Here is a 15,983-nt window from a genome sequence, read left to right on the forward strand (position 1 = left end):
TACCATTTTCGAATGGGAGCAGAAGCCGCATATTCATTTGAACCATGTCTTATCCAAGATGATGTAAAAAACTATAAGGCCGCAAACTATATTTTTCACGGAAAACATTCTCGCCACCCAAAACGGAGCATAGATTCATCATCACGGCTTGGAGACTCTGGTAGTAATAAATCACACGAAAGATGTGTTTGTCTCGATTCATCAATTTGTCAGTTGTCGAAAGTGGTATACACGTAAGGGAAAAGGGGGGAATTTGGACCACCTAAGCAAATTTCCACACCAATACTGTCTAAATAGAAAATGCCACATTGTACACTGAGCTATACTTGTTTTCTCTCAATCAATAATGTTTAATCACTATATCAAGCTTCAAATTACCAAATATATCATGAAATAAAAGAGATGATTTTTGGACATTAAAATTTGATGCGGGGTGATTTTGACCGTCTGTGGGGTGATTTGGTTCTGCGTGTGTTTCATCGAAAAAATCATACTTATGTTTATGTAAAGTATTTTGGGATGATGTTACAATCAGTAACAGTGTTCTGGGATCGATACCAGGTGTCTTGGCCAGATTCCAGACCAGAAAAATTGGATTGAGAACATCTTGAATTCTGCATGGATATTTTCACTGCTTTTCGAGCATTTTCAAACACTTTCGATGCTTGGTCAAAGAAAATCCGTTCCTGATGGCCCGCGTTGCTCTTTCAAGGTCTCCCTTCTTCCAACTCTGTCTGCCCATCCTTTTTTTGTAATTCAGCGGCATCTGAAATCAATTAGACCGAAGAAAAGCCTCAAACCTGAGGATTATTTCACCCCACAGAAACGTATCCATATCACCCCACACAACATGCAAAAATTAAAATGCAATTAATTCCATTTATTGTTATCAAACTGACAGTTTCGCTGCATCAAATTGTTCCTCTTATGTAGACGAATCGAACGTTACTGCACAATACACGAAAAGTTTGTTTAATCACCGGGAAAAACCTTCAAACCACGATCGGAAAACGCACATTTTTTGAAAATCAAAGTGCTTGTTTCCTTCCACCTGTCGAATTTTACCAAAGTTTTTTTACGTTAGGTACATACGGTTCAACAATAGAAGGAGATGACATTATAAAAAAATCCAAGTTGAGCCGTACTTTTCGAAATAAAGGGGTGGTCCAAGTCACCCCGTATGTCCAACTCACCCCGTGTTACCCTATTGAGCATACAGCGGCCGTTCAGAGTGATTTGAGCAAACTGTATCTGCAATCTGAGTGGAAAGGATTCAGACAATGGTCCTGACATAGACAATTGGTACAGAACAAGGAAAATAAATATACTGACGCTCGAGCACTAAGCCTTTTGGTTGGTTCTTTATTAAAAAAAAAGCTTTACAGTTTCTCAAGGATTATCCTTGTCAAATGAAAACACAGGTCAAACACCATCACGTATGATTTGGATAGTAACTTCTTTTGACTCATACTGATTATTCTAGAAATGAAACTAGAATTAAAACTCATTAGTATGAACATTTGGTAGCACCAACAAGAGCCGATTAATGAATGTTTGTGCTGAGTGGAGGATCAAATTGGACTTTTTCAAGATTAGATGCGGATGAACCAGGAAAGTTTCAATTTTTTTTTGCTCTGGGTAATCTTTTATTGTCGTTACACAGTGGTCCCTCAGAAATTCTAGGTGGCATTAAATAGAAAAATGAAAAACAAAGCCTGACCGAATGAATGTTCTAGTTTTGTTCTATAACCTTCAAGGCATCTAGTATCACATATGGCAACTGTGTCCGTGACGATTTTCGTTGCGATAACGACGTGGCAGTGAACCAGTGTAGCGATAAACACGCATGTTTTTCAAATTTTGCAAAAGTGCTACAAAATACGTTAAAAAATAATGTGATGGTGTTCTGGATAGAGAATTTTATACTGATTTCGAATTTGTATTCTGTTTTAAGTTTAAAATTTTTTGAAGCTGTGAAATGAGTGTATAAAGAAAGAACATTTTCTACATTGAATTTATACAAAAGTAGACCTACAAAAAATTCTCCAAATACCTCCAAAGTTTTTTCTAACAAAATGTCTTCCTTAGGGTCCCCTCTACACTTTTTCTTTATGACTTCTGTCCACTTTCGACCACTTTGCGAAAAAAATGCCAAAAATATTTTGATACCTCAAACGTGTTTTTCGGTTTTTTTTTAAATTGTATTCCCTCTCCCTGACCCTTTTTTTTGGTTTTTGGGTAAGAAGAATATTGAAAACGTTTTCAGGAAGTTTGAAAACATATATTTAGACACCCCACACGTGTTTTTTGCAAAAATTTCAAATTTTATCCCCTCCCTCAGCCCTTGCTTTAGAGTTCATAACCAAAATGACTCAAAAATAGATTCAACACCTTCGAAAACCCCCGTACACAAAATTTCAAGGCATTTTCATTCATTTTTCTAATTAATGACATCTAGAATTTCTGAGGGACCACTGTGCGTCAGAAGGCATATATTACACTGCCGTCAGCTAACTAAACTTATACATATTCCATTGGGCAGGATGTTGATAACCATTTGCTTCGATACCGTTGGAGGTTCCAATAGTATACGTTTGATCTGCATGAAAAATCCGAGACTGAATGTTTCAAATTCATCAGAATCATTCAAGAATAGCTGCGGTACTCTTATAAGATGCAAAAAATTCAGAGTGAAATGTGCCGAAAAGTGAAAATAAAAGAGCTCGTAACGGGTTGAGGTCCCTTAGAGGTGAATCAACCACTTTAATTCAAACAAGTAAAGTAGTCTGGAGTCAGTAACGGCAAGGCAGTTGCTGCAAGTGGTCAACTCAACTCATGAAGAAATTCTTACCGTTTTGTGAAAATGCGATTTCAGTTCCATTTTTACTCGATTTGGTTGCACGGGATCGAAAACAACAACTGTATGTAAATATAAACGTTCGCAGAAACATACTGTAATCAAAAAATTATTTACGAGCTAAAAACCCTGTCTACTTCGCTAGACGGAAAAATCCACATTGCACGAGATTTCCTGGAAAACAGAAAAGCAGCGTATGTGAAAGGAAGTACTTTCCTCTTTAAGATTTGAAGCTCAGCAACATTATCTGCAAATTTGCTCAAGGCACAAGGAAACAAACGTGTATGCTCTGGAGTTCCAAAACACGAAACGATATTAACGAGATTCGCCAAATCTAGCGTATTTCTATTTTTGGTATGTATGCTTCGTAAGGAAATTAAACAATGAACCAGATTCCTGTCCAACCTCTCTGAGCAAATTCCTATGTTACTGTTTTATTCGCGAAACAAATATTGGCTGTAGGCTTTCACCGGCGCGTTAGAAATCGTATTCCTTCTCGTCGTTGGCTCGCGTGGGTGGAAGGTTGAAGGAGAGAAGTGAACGGTATTCATACCCATCTTTGTAATATTTCCCTGTCGGTGATTGATCACATCAAGTTTCCCCTGAGAGGAATAATGGTACTTTGAAGAACACTTGGTGTAAGAGGAATCAAGTAATAAAAGAAATTAACTATGTGTGGGTTGTGATGGCTTAATGACTATGTGCTGTTTAAATTCGTAACATGAATTACGGTCACTTCCTACAATGGAAAAAAAAGTGAAATCCCCATTAATCAAGCAAAATACTCCACCACCAATTAATTCCAACCATTACTCAAGATGGACTTACAACTTTTACTTCTATACTAGAACTTTCTTATGAGGAGAAATTTATACAAAAGTACATAAATCTTCTCGTTGAGAATATCACGATATCACTCTGTTTCAACCTGGAGAATGATACCGCAATGCTTCAGAATCCGGATGGCATTTTACTCCGGAAACTTTATCATTATAATCAATATCAACCCAAAACCCTAACATCATTATCATGTTGAATTAATATGACTGATAGTTACTATTGAAAATCAAAAATCAAAACGAATAATTGTGTTTCAGAAACCCATGTAGAGTCGAGTGATTAAGGGGGACTCCTGTGTAGAAGGTCGAAAAATAATGGATTTTCGTGATTTTTTTTCGGATGTTAGGAATAAAGTGATATGTTCGGGTATTTTGGTTATTGTTTAATGTATATTTGAAGATGCATTCTTCATTTTTTGAGTGCACGAATAATGATTATTACGCTGTTGACAGCGTAAAAGAAAAATTATCCTTCAGTCTTAGATTAGACATATTTCGTGAGATAAATCAAGGCCTAAGTCAAGTTCGAAAAAAATCTTGAAATTTCCCACATCGATTTTGAAAAAGCAAAGAAAAAAGAAAATTTAAATTTTACTTTCAATCGAAAATTTCTCTGTAGTTAAAATTACAGGAATCAAATGAAAACCAATTGTATTTTCCCTGATTTGACAATAACTTAACAATACTAAATAAACAAGACCATAACCAGAAACAAATCGCTAAAGGGCCTGGCCGGGTAAGGGAGTAAAAAGTGCCCCCAAACCAAATCACTAGCTGTATGGCAAATATAGTAAAGGATATTAAATAAGAAATTTTGGTGGTTTATTTGAACCCCTATGTGGTTTGACGTAGGATCTATAGTGAAAAACGTACTTTTCGTTAATTTCACGCCATCCTCAAAAGATCCGAGATAAAAATTTGAAAAAAATACTGAATGTGCATCTTACTACGATGTATCAAAAAAAATTATCAAAAAAAAATTTCATCAAAAATTTTAGTACTAAAAAAAATAATGAAATCTTGAAAATTTTTTTTTTGGGATTTAGAGATTCAGTACTACTCTAATTCATATTTTAATGTGTTTCTACGGCTTTTCTAGATATGTGTGATTTTTTTCAGATTTTTTTCAGTGTTGCGCGGTATCAAAAAATTTTTTTTTTATGTTTCCAAAGAGTGGTTAGGTAAGGGAGTAAAAAGTGCCCCCAAACCAAATCACTAGCTGTATGGCAAATATTGTAAAGGATATTAAATAAGAAATTTTGGCGGTTTATTTGAACCCCTATGTGGTTTGACGTAGGATCTATAGTGACAAACGTACTTTTTCGTGCATTTCACGCCATCCTCAATAGATCCGAGATAAAAATTTGAAAAAAATACTGAATGTGCATCTTACCACGGTGTATCAAGAAAAATTATCAAAAAAATAATTCATCAAAAATTTTAGTATTAAAAAAAAATTATGAAAATTTGAAAATTTTTTTTTGGGATTTAGAGATTCAATACTACTCTAATTCATATTTAAATGTGCTCTTACGGCTTTTCTAGATTGATAAATATCGTCAAGCTGTTTTTTTTTAAATATCTAATAATAAAAATAAAATAATAAAAAAGAAAAATACACAGTACAAAAAAATGTTATAGATTTTCTGGCATTTCGAAATTTTGAAAAAAAATATAACTTTGAGACCACAAATTCGATTTGTTTTTTTATTTTAATCTTTCAATTGAAAACCACGAATACAATAAAATAATCGATTTCAAAAAAATAAAAATAATAATGCAGACGATGAAGAAAATTATTTTGTGTCACACAATGCTCTTAAAAATTCAGGAAAAATTACGCCACATGTAGAAAAAAGACACATACGAACGCATTTAAATAAAAATTTGAGCAGGAGTGGGTCTCAAAGTTATATTTTTTTTTTCAAAATTTCGAAATGCCAGAAAATCTATAACATTTTTTTGTACTGTGTATTTTTTTTCATTTTATTTTTAGTATTAGATATTTGAAAAAAAAAACAGTTTGAAGATATTTATAAATCTAGAAAAGCCGTAAGAGTACATTTGAATATGAATTAGAGTAGTACTGAATCTCTAAATCCAAAAAAAAAATTTTCAAAATTTTAATATTTTTTTAGTACAAAAATTTTTGATGAAATTTTTTTTGATAATTTTTCTTGATACACCATGGTAGGATGTACATTCAGTATTTTTTTCAAATTTTTATCTCAGATCTATTGAGGATGGCGTGAAATAAACGAAAAAGTACGTTTTTCACTATAGATCCTACGTCAAACCACATAGGGGTTCAAATAAACCACCAAAATTTCTTATTTAACATCCTTTACAATATTTGCCATACAGCTAGTGATTTGGTTTGGGGGCACTTTTTACTCCCTTACCTAACCACTCTTTGGAAACATAAAAAAAAAATTTTTTGATACCGCGCAACACTGAAAAAAATCTGAAAAAAATCACACATATCTAGAAAAGCCGTAGAAACACATTAAAATATGAATTAGAGTAGTACTGAATCTCTAAATCCCAAAAAAAAAATTTTCAAGATTTCATTATTTTTTTTAGTACTAAAATTTTTGATGAAATTTTTTTTTGATAATTTTTTTTGATACATCGTAGTAAGATGCACATTCAGTATTTTTTTCAAATTTTTATCTCGGATCTTTTGAGGATGGCGTGAAATTAACGAAAAGTACGTTTTTCACTATAGATCCTACGTCAAACCAGATAGGGGTTCAAATAAACCGCCAAAATTTCTTATTTAATATCCTTTACAATATTTGCCATACGGCTAGTGATTTGGTTTGGGGGCACTTTTTACTTCCTTACCCGGCCAGGCCCTTTATCAAACAGTGGATTTATGATAATGATAATAATATCACAGTAATAGACCAGCCACCTCAATCTTAGGATCTCAATCAGATGTGGAACTTGAGATCGTAAACCGCAGAATAAATCGTGAAGGAGTCCGAAATTGAATGTTTGAACAAATCCACAAGACTTGGGCTTCGATTTCCTAACAATTTATTGACATCCTGACCCGGGATATGCTCCGAAGATGCAAGGTAGTAATGAAACATAAAATATTCGTTATTGAATATTGAATGCCAAATATAATTTGGTGCACATTATGCGTAATTGCATTTGTTTTGTCTAGTACGAAAATGGCATTGTTTATTCTTGATATGATGATTTATTTTCAAAAAACTCTTGTTGACACTATTCTGAAATATTTGCATTTATTTCTCTTTGGATGAAATTGTAATTGGTTAAAATTGTTTATTCAATATTGTATAAGGTACTCTCAATTAAGACTAATCAATTTGTCACATATATCGTCTAACAAATTACTGTTATATACTTTGAGGGGAGGACCTCGTGAAGGGCCAATTAAAGAAAGACTTTTAGCGATTTATTATGTCATTTAAGATTCAGTGTTCGCGATGTTTTCAGGGAATGTTTGTTGATGTATTTTTTTAAAATTGGGACTAAAATATTGTCCATGAGGACGCTGGTAGTTGTGCGCGTGAGTACCTTCTAAGGGAAGGGGCGGAACTTTCATCTTGGGAACTGTACGACGGATTTAGCTGAAATGTGACTACAATATGTAAAATGTATTCTCAAACGCGTGGCATGACGGTTTATCGCAATTCCAAAAAATATCAAAATGCCTGTTATATGATTTCAATTCTTGTAGTAAAAATCTCCTTTTGAAATGCTTAAATTAATTCGAAAAATCACTAGCCTACGTGATAGAGAATACACTTTTACATATTGTATTTAGCCAAATCGACAGTTTAGTTCCCGAGACCACGTTTTGACCTCACTTACACTACGATGCGCTGTAACCAATGAAGGCAATTATCTACTAATAAGTTATTTCATGTTATTGGAGTCTTTGACATTTTTGATGTTATAAGCTACCAAAAAAGAAAGAATAAACAATTCAAAATTTGGCACTTTTTTGTGCCAAAAGTTTCCTACGCTCAGTAGTATGCAACGCTATTGCAATCGAATAATTTTAAATTTTACCTATCAAATTAATATAAAAAACACATTGGATTTTCCGTATACCATTTATAAATGTAAAATGAGAACAAATCAGTTTATAGCCTAGCAGTTGGGTTATGGACAATTTCATATCTGTCATCAACAAAGCAACAAATCATTTGTGCACACATGCACTTTCCCACAATCGATTCGAATCTATCGTTTGCTACATAATATGAAATCAGACCCAGATCAATTGCTAATACGGATCCCCTCAAACGTAATCATAAGGATTTTTATAACTATATGATTGCTACACATCCCATGCTCCCTCGTGGACCAGCTTCTGTATCCATTTCATAACCCAGTGGAGGACCACTGATGGTATATTTCATCATTACCGTCGTTATCGCTTCTATTGCCTTCGGATCGTTGTGCAGCTGAGCTACCACAAAACCGCACCGAAGGCCACACATTGATGGGAGAAAAGTGTGTACTTAAATTGCCACAAAATTGTTTTCACGTTCGTACTCACTGATGCCATTCCCATTAACGGTTGGAAAAATACGTAATGGAGAGTGATAATACAAAACCACTGTATCATACGATATCATTCCGAAAAAGATAAGAACGCCATGGAAACATGCAAAAAAAGTAATTTCTTATAATGAATTACACTGAAGTTCTCGTTCTGGTAATTTCAATTTTCGTCGAATCGACCAGCCGCGCATAAATGTTATTCTTCAGAAAGAAAGTATATCCTAGATATGAATCATAGCATATTGTGTCTTTTGCACAAAGTGTAGTATGAAAAAAATGAAGAGGTGTTTCTTGTGTGCCCTAAAAATAAATGGATAGTACATCTGTTACACACTGCTGGAACGCCATGAAAGCGACCCTTTTTCGTTCTACAGATGGTGATGAATAGTAGGTGATCTACAGAAAGAACAGGGGTAAAATATTAGAAAGGTGCTGATGCTGTTTGTGTGATGAGATGAGGAAAAGTCTACTATGATTGTTGTCCAGTTGGTGATTGATTCTTAACTATATACAGCGAACCAGAATGTATTCGGTAATTTCGATAAAACGATATAAATTGAAAAAGGTTCGTTTTTCATTCATTCCATTTCTTCCACGTTATTTTTTTTTCAAACAATATTTTTATTTTTTTAATTCAATATCGATTCACTTCAATACACTTCAAAAAATATTTTCAGTCAGGATAATCTTTCCACTCATGAACGATATATATGATATTATTCAACTCGAAGACAGATCTGTACAATTTCGGATACTTTGAGTACATTCTGGATCGAATCACTCTGGTGATCTCAATAAAATCCAGAAATCAATTCCCAAGAGGCAGATTGAACACGCTCGAATGACCATAAATTGAAAAAAACGTTTATGTGGGTATTGTTGATATGTTGTTTTCATTTCTACGATTGGAGGCAATAATTCCTAAGAAGTTCAATTCATCCGTTCAATTAACTGTGGTAACATGAAACGTGAATTGACTCCCACATTTATTCACACGTGTTAAAATGGGGCAGCAATAACAGATACATTTTCCAAACCATTGATCAGTGTCACTTAGGCAAGTGCGGTCAAAGAAGAGATTTATGGCAGTCTCGTAATATACTTTTCCCCATCATCGTTGAGGTTTGAAGCTGGTTTTGTGGTTTGTAGAAGCTAAACCGCACTACCGTTCGAAGGTACGAAGGAGCAATAACGACGAAAATGATACCATATATTGCCAATGGTATCGCTTTGTTGTATTGCTTTGCTACAGAAGTTGGTCCACATGGGAGGCTGATACGTATGGGATGTACAGCAATCATAGCATTATGAAAATCCAGAAAATAACATTTAACTCTCCTGTACTCGCGCGCAAAATAATAACTCGTATACTCACGGTGTCACAGACCGAAAGTTGAACTTCTCTGTAATATTGCTATTGTGTATTTTTAGGGCTTTATTGGTATTTTTTTTGAAGAAGAGGGTATAATTGAACGAAAAAAACTCCAGAAAATATGTTTTCTTCATCTTCATTCAGTTTCAATAGTCATCTCATCCAGCCTCCACAAAACAGAGTAATTTTTGATACTCCAGCACAAATAACGAAATTCGACTTTTAAGAAGCTTTGGTAGCTTTAAGAATTGATGCCTGTTTTTTTTGATGGATTGGAAATATGGAAAAAGATTATATAAACGGGTTTCTAGGAACTTCCTGGGCCTTGCTTTCTTGTCGATATTGTTCAGCGCATATATTATAAAAAAATATTCCCGAAACTGTAACTTTAAAAAATAACCATAAGCCACCGATTAGTTTATAGTTTACAGTTTACAATTCTTCCACAAATGCAATTCTTTCACAAGTGTGTAGATTTGTGACCATTGTAATTAGGGAAAATCAAACATTTGTATTTTGCTTTAGCACGTATGAATTTATCGACGAATAATATATGAATCCGTTCAATCCGATGACAAAAAGAACTAAAATCAAATAAGAATAGTGTTCGTGCCGAAATCATTTTGAGCATCCCGAGCGAACGCGATCCACAATAGCCAAGTGATATTGTGTACTTTTTTACTCACACAATATCACATGGTCTGTTTCATGTTGAGCAATAACTCACAATTTCAAATCTCTCGAGAGAACAGGATTTTTCTATTATTGCTTTGATCGAGTATTCGCTTTTACAGACTAAGAACAGCTGATGGTCAGCAGATGAAATGAACAGGAGATAGAAGTCAAGAATATACCGTCAGTTTTTGTACGTTAAGGAAATTAAATGTAGTTCGCGTTATGTTTATATGTTGTGAATGCACTTCAAATTCAAATCTGTTTTCCTGTTAAGTATCCGAAACGTCTGAACGGTTGCGCGCGAACAAATAGTTTCAAATCGCCTTCAATGAATTTTATTCTTTAGTTCGTAAAAATACCATCGTTAACTGGCAACGCAAATGGAACGAAGATGAATTGGGCCGGTGCCTCCACTCAATTATCCCTAAGGTTAGCCTCAATCCGTGGTTCAAAAGTCTGGACTTGAGTCGGGACTTTATTCGCACCTTCTCCCGACTCATGTCCAATCACTGTTCGTTAGACGCGCTGCTTTTTCGTTTTAATCTTGCCGACAGCAATCTCTGCGGTTGTGGCCATGGTTACCACGACATCGAACACGTTGTTTGGTCGTGCGAGTTGTATCTTGTCGCCAGATCGAATTTAGAAAACTCCCTTCGGGCTGGAGGAAAGCAGTCCAATGTGCCGGTGAGAGATGTGTTGGCTCGGTTAGACCTTGATTACATGTCCCAAATATATGTTTTCCTTAAAGCTATCGATCTTCGAGTGTGATTGTTCATACATCCTTTTCCCCTCTTTTTCGTCCTTCGCGAGCTATCGGTTCCCTTCCTACTAACATTAGAATAAGTTAAATTGTAAACACATATTAAATGTAAGGATAGTTTTAAGAATTGAGTGTGAAGTGTCAGTGTGAATGAGAATGTGAATGTGAATGTGAATGTGAGTGCGAGTGTAAACACACATCTCCTTACATCCCATCCTTTTCCTAATGAAAATGTGTCACCCTTCTAAACTCGAGTCGACCGCGAGTAATCGGTTTCCTGTTTCATTAACCATAGAATTAAGGAAACAACATGTTGATATATGCTAGTTCAAATATAGTTAAGAGTTTGGCTCCATTAAACTTATGTAACTGAGCCTGTAAAAATAATCGGATTAATAAAAAAAAAAATAAGAATAGTTCGGTAATGATCTTATGCATTATCTATATACATAAAAATGGAGTGATGTCTTGGAAACTTGGAAACTATTGAACCGATCGGGGTTTTTGGGACCGGGGAAGGTTTTTATGATAGTTTGAGAAATTTATTAAATTTCAATACTTTGTGAAATCTTAACCATTTAAGAAAAATAACAAAAAAATGGAATCTTCATGCGATTCTACATGAAAAACAATACATAACGTTTTATCCTAGGACCAACCGTTCTCGAGATATGATAATTTAAATATTATTAAAATCATGTTGGTGATATTCTAAAAAATGCATACTGCTGCTGAAAATTACGACTATGGTTTCGACGTTGGATAGAAATTTCACTAACATTACGGTTAGTCCTAGGATAAACTATATATAATTTCCATGTAGATTCCATTTTTCATGTTACTTTTCTCAAATGGTTGGGATTTAACAAAGTATTGAAATTTCAAAAAAACTTCAAAAATTCATATCTCCATTTTGGTGAGTTTACCACGGCACCATAGGAAACTCAATATACATCACCTGGCTGTGAAGTTATTACAACCCCCTACAAACAATGTTTCGGACAACGTGGCAACGAAGGAGAAAAAGCAATTTTATCTATGATATATTTCTTTTATCATAGATTTATTTGACTTAGGATTATATTTATTTAGATTTTAACTATTCAGACGTTTGTTTAAAAATGATAAATGATGACTCCTTGCCTTCTTCTGTATAATTGAATAAATATAAGAAAAGGGTAGTAATGGCTTTAATGGTATTTTTGCGTACATTTTTGAACAGAATGTAGTTCTGGATTCTACCACGTTATCTCATCTAACCCATAAAGGATACAAGTTCATACAGGAAACGATTTGTTTCAGGACTTCCATTTGATGTATCAAAAGAGAAAAAATGAAATATTTTGAACAATGAAAAATCAAATTCAATTGCAATTACCACACACAATCACAGTCGTATGTAAAAATTCCGTCAGTGCCCCTAGGCTCAGATCCATCAACATTTTCTATTCAGAAACATGTCAAGAACCTGTCAAGCGCGAGAATGTAATTTTTCCAAAGAAAACATGAAAAAGTTGTTGTTTGAAAAACTTTTTCCCTGTAAAAGTACCCATCTTTGATGTACAGAGGACTTGTTGGAAACTGTACAAGTCATTCTTTAACTAAAATGTTGTGGGTATTATAGTTTTGAAGATATACATTTTTGTAAAAAATCAAGAATCATTATTTGGCCCTTATCATTATAGTCTTATTCTTTTTTGAATATTTCAAGTATGTAAAGTTGCTTAAAAGACCCATGTGTTTACACATACAACGTTTCACCGCTATCTAAGATGGTACTGCCAACTCCTAAGACGAGTTGACATGACATTCGTCATTAGTAGTATTTTTTCCAAGAAAACATGAAACTTTTCCCTGTAAAATTTCCATCTTTCGATGTATGGGTGACTTGCTGGAAATTTTAAGGGCTATCCACATATTTTTTTTGAGAATTTAAAACGTTTTAGTGAAAAATTAAATTTAAATTTTGAAAATATATTTTTTTTCCGTGTAATTTTCTTCAACAAAATTTTGCCGCGTCAGTCGCCGGTGACTGACAGTATAAAATATGATGATAAAGGTAGAAATTTATTTATTTTTTTTCGCTCAAATTTTACTGCTTTTGAGAAGAAATATCTTCTTACGATAAGAATCGATGGCCTTAATACGTTCAAAAATATCAATCAAGTAAATTTTAATTTTCCAATATTGCACTTCGCATTGCTGTACTACGATATAAGCGCATGGCCTGACGGGAAATTCGCTATAAAACCGCGTGGAACTCAACGTGTTAAATGACCAATGTTTTACAACATTTCACTGCTATTTGAGATGGTACTGCCAACGAATTTGTATGAAATCCGTCATATTAGTTATGTTCTTTCTCGATAAAGCTTAAAGACCCATTGATCTTTCAAAAATGTATAATCTAATTTAATAAAATTTAAATACATATCCGAATTCATTCATACCACCTACACCATAACCATTAAAACTATATTTTTTCCTTTGCAGAAAAAAATCGCTCCCAATGCCTATAAAACCGGTGGTGCAAGAGAAACGCCGTTGCTCCTCAACTGCGTGGATCAAACGACGCAACTCCACAACTCCCCCATTGACGTCAATGCGCAAGCGTTTCAAAAGTCTTCCCTTTGTGGTGCCCCCGAAGGATGGTACAGATTCGAATATTGTTGTGGATGATATATTCCTCCAGGAGGAAGCTCGACGTAGCAAAGAGAAAACCTCGTCGAAAAGGTCGAAGAACCATTACCACGACGAAGACGCCACTCAACCTGCGATTGAGAATGACGATAGCAGCCGTAGTTATAGTGACACTAGTGAGGGGAACTCGGGGAATCCTCTAAGACTGCCGCCTCCATGCAAATGCCCTTATTTCGGGGAGGGCTGCAGCAAGCAGCAATACGATGGAATTCGGCCAGCCGAGATCAAGATAGTGAAGACGTCTTCAAACTTTAGCACAATTTCAAATTTTGAAACACAAATTTATAGTAACATTTCGATTTCTTCACAACCCACACAATCGACCTCTAGTAGTTTATCTACGCTGCCGGCATCGTCGATGGTTTCTCCAAATAAAAAGTATAACAATCTCAAAAGTGTATCGGTGGTTACGTGGAACTCCCAACGACATCAACGGCGAGGATCCAGCTTCGGTGGAGCGCGAACATCTCTAATGTTGCCTACGGGCAAACCTAGTGCATCGAACTCCACCTTGCGGCGTTCGGCTACCCTGCGACAACACACGGAGGGTACACCATCAATCATCGTGTCCGGCGGAGACATCCGGAGTCCAAGGAAAAACAGCTCATCACCGTGTTTGATACAGCGACACACCACCATCCGGTCACATCACTCGCGCAACTCCAGCGTCATCTCACGAAACTCGTCGCGTCACGGACGCATCATTCGGCTGGAACAAAAGGCCACCAAGGTGCTCGGCGTAGTATTTTTCACATTTGTCGTGCTGTGGGCTCCATTTTTTGTGCTGAATCTTTTGCCTAGTCTGTGTCAGGAGTGCGAGGAGAACATTAGCCATTGGGTGTTTGAGTTTGTCACCTGGCTCGGTTATGCCAGCAGTATGGTTAATCCTATTTTTTATACAATCTTTAACAAAGCATTTAGAGACGCGTTTAAGAAGGTGTTGCTGTGTCGATACGGTGCAAAACCTTCGTGGCAACCCTGTAGCTAGCAAATCCCTATCGCTCGTTCGATTGCCAGCGAACCAGTATAGGAAACTTTTCTACTGATGACACAGCTCACTGTATTTTATCAATGAAGAGTAGTTGATAAAAAATTGGAGGTAAATTTGCTCGGATGTGAGAAAAGAATAAATGTTTGTATAATTGGTAGTACTGTTGGAGGAATTTTAACTGAGCCGAAATCCATGAGCAGTAAATTAATTTACAGGGCCTTTGTGCGAACTGCTGAAAGCACAATAAATCGTTGGACTGAAGCAATAACCAAATTGTGAACTGTGGCAAAGGCTCTGCATCTGATTGAACGGATTTATGCGGTAAGTCAAGAATATTAATTGAAAACTTCGCCAGTGTATACGATGTTTTATAAATGGGTACAATAATCGATAGAATAATTGGGTGTGACAAAATATAAAACGAATCTGAATAACCGGCTTCATACTGCAACCCAACAATTAAAATTTTATTGAAGGGTTTCTCCCATGAGTACGGTTACCCTATAGTAATGTTATGTATCGAACCCATTTCAAGAGTACGGTTCGTACGCTAATGGCCAATTGTATACGCCATCGTTCATGCATATTCAATTCGCGCGATGGAAGCTGTAAAATCCCATCCGCCCAAAATCGGTCATCGGGTCTTTATTGTGTATATAGAGGGAATCATATGAAAATTATACCAATTACTTCGGTCATTAGCGCTCTCATGGGGAAACACCAATAGATAAAACTAAATACTTGCAATCCTGTTATAGTATGAGAATTTATTGAACAATTACCTTCAACAGGAATGTGTTTCTATTGACAATACATTTTTGCGCTGGAATGTTTAGTTATGTTGTGGATTGTGAAATGTTATACTGACCGGTGCATGCAATAAACAGTTAAAATTTTAGAATGCATTGCGTGTAGGCCAAATTAGTATCAATCATAGCCTTTTTGTTATCATGATAGTCTCATCTCTTTTCCTAGCAGAACTTCGTATCCGTTCTGTCCCTTTAGTTTATGTTATAAAATTATCCATCTAAACTCATAATCAGTCGGTCGACATCATTCATACCTTGTGACGACATTAGAAACAGTCACTTGACATCTCTGGACAGTTCAATGATTGCAAATTCTAAAATCACTTTAATTTTGCGAATTCCCTACTGATCCTACCTCACGCCTCCAACTAGCTGTTATGATGAGAGATTGTTTGGACGAGTGAAACATTTTCCGTATTCAAGCTCCTGGTT

The 15,983-nt window shown here is 35.3% G+C and overlaps 1 protein-coding gene across 4 annotated transcripts in view; it reads left to right on the top strand.

The window, feature by feature from the left end:
• Positions 1-14,864, top strand: part of LOC129775748 (dopamine receptor 2) — a 347,010-nt gene extending 332,146 nt beyond the window's left edge. For all 4 annotated transcript variants that reach the window (XM_055780817.1, XM_055780814.1, XM_055780815.1 and 1 more), the window contains exon 6: positions 13,545-14,864. In XM_055780817.1, coding sequence (XP_055636792.1) covers positions 13,545-14,739 — 1,195 coding nt within the window. In that variant the 3' untranslated portion in view covers positions 14,740-14,864. The remainder of the gene's footprint in view (positions 1-13,544) is intronic.
• Positions 14,865-15,983: the final 1,119 nt, after the last annotated feature.

Source organism: Toxorhynchites rutilus, chromosome 3 (assembly GCF_029784135.1).
Source record: "Toxorhynchites rutilus septentrionalis strain SRP chromosome 3, ASM2978413v1, whole genome shotgun sequence".
Lineage (NCBI taxonomy): Eukaryota > Metazoa > Arthropoda > Insecta > Diptera > Culicidae > Toxorhynchites > Toxorhynchites rutilus.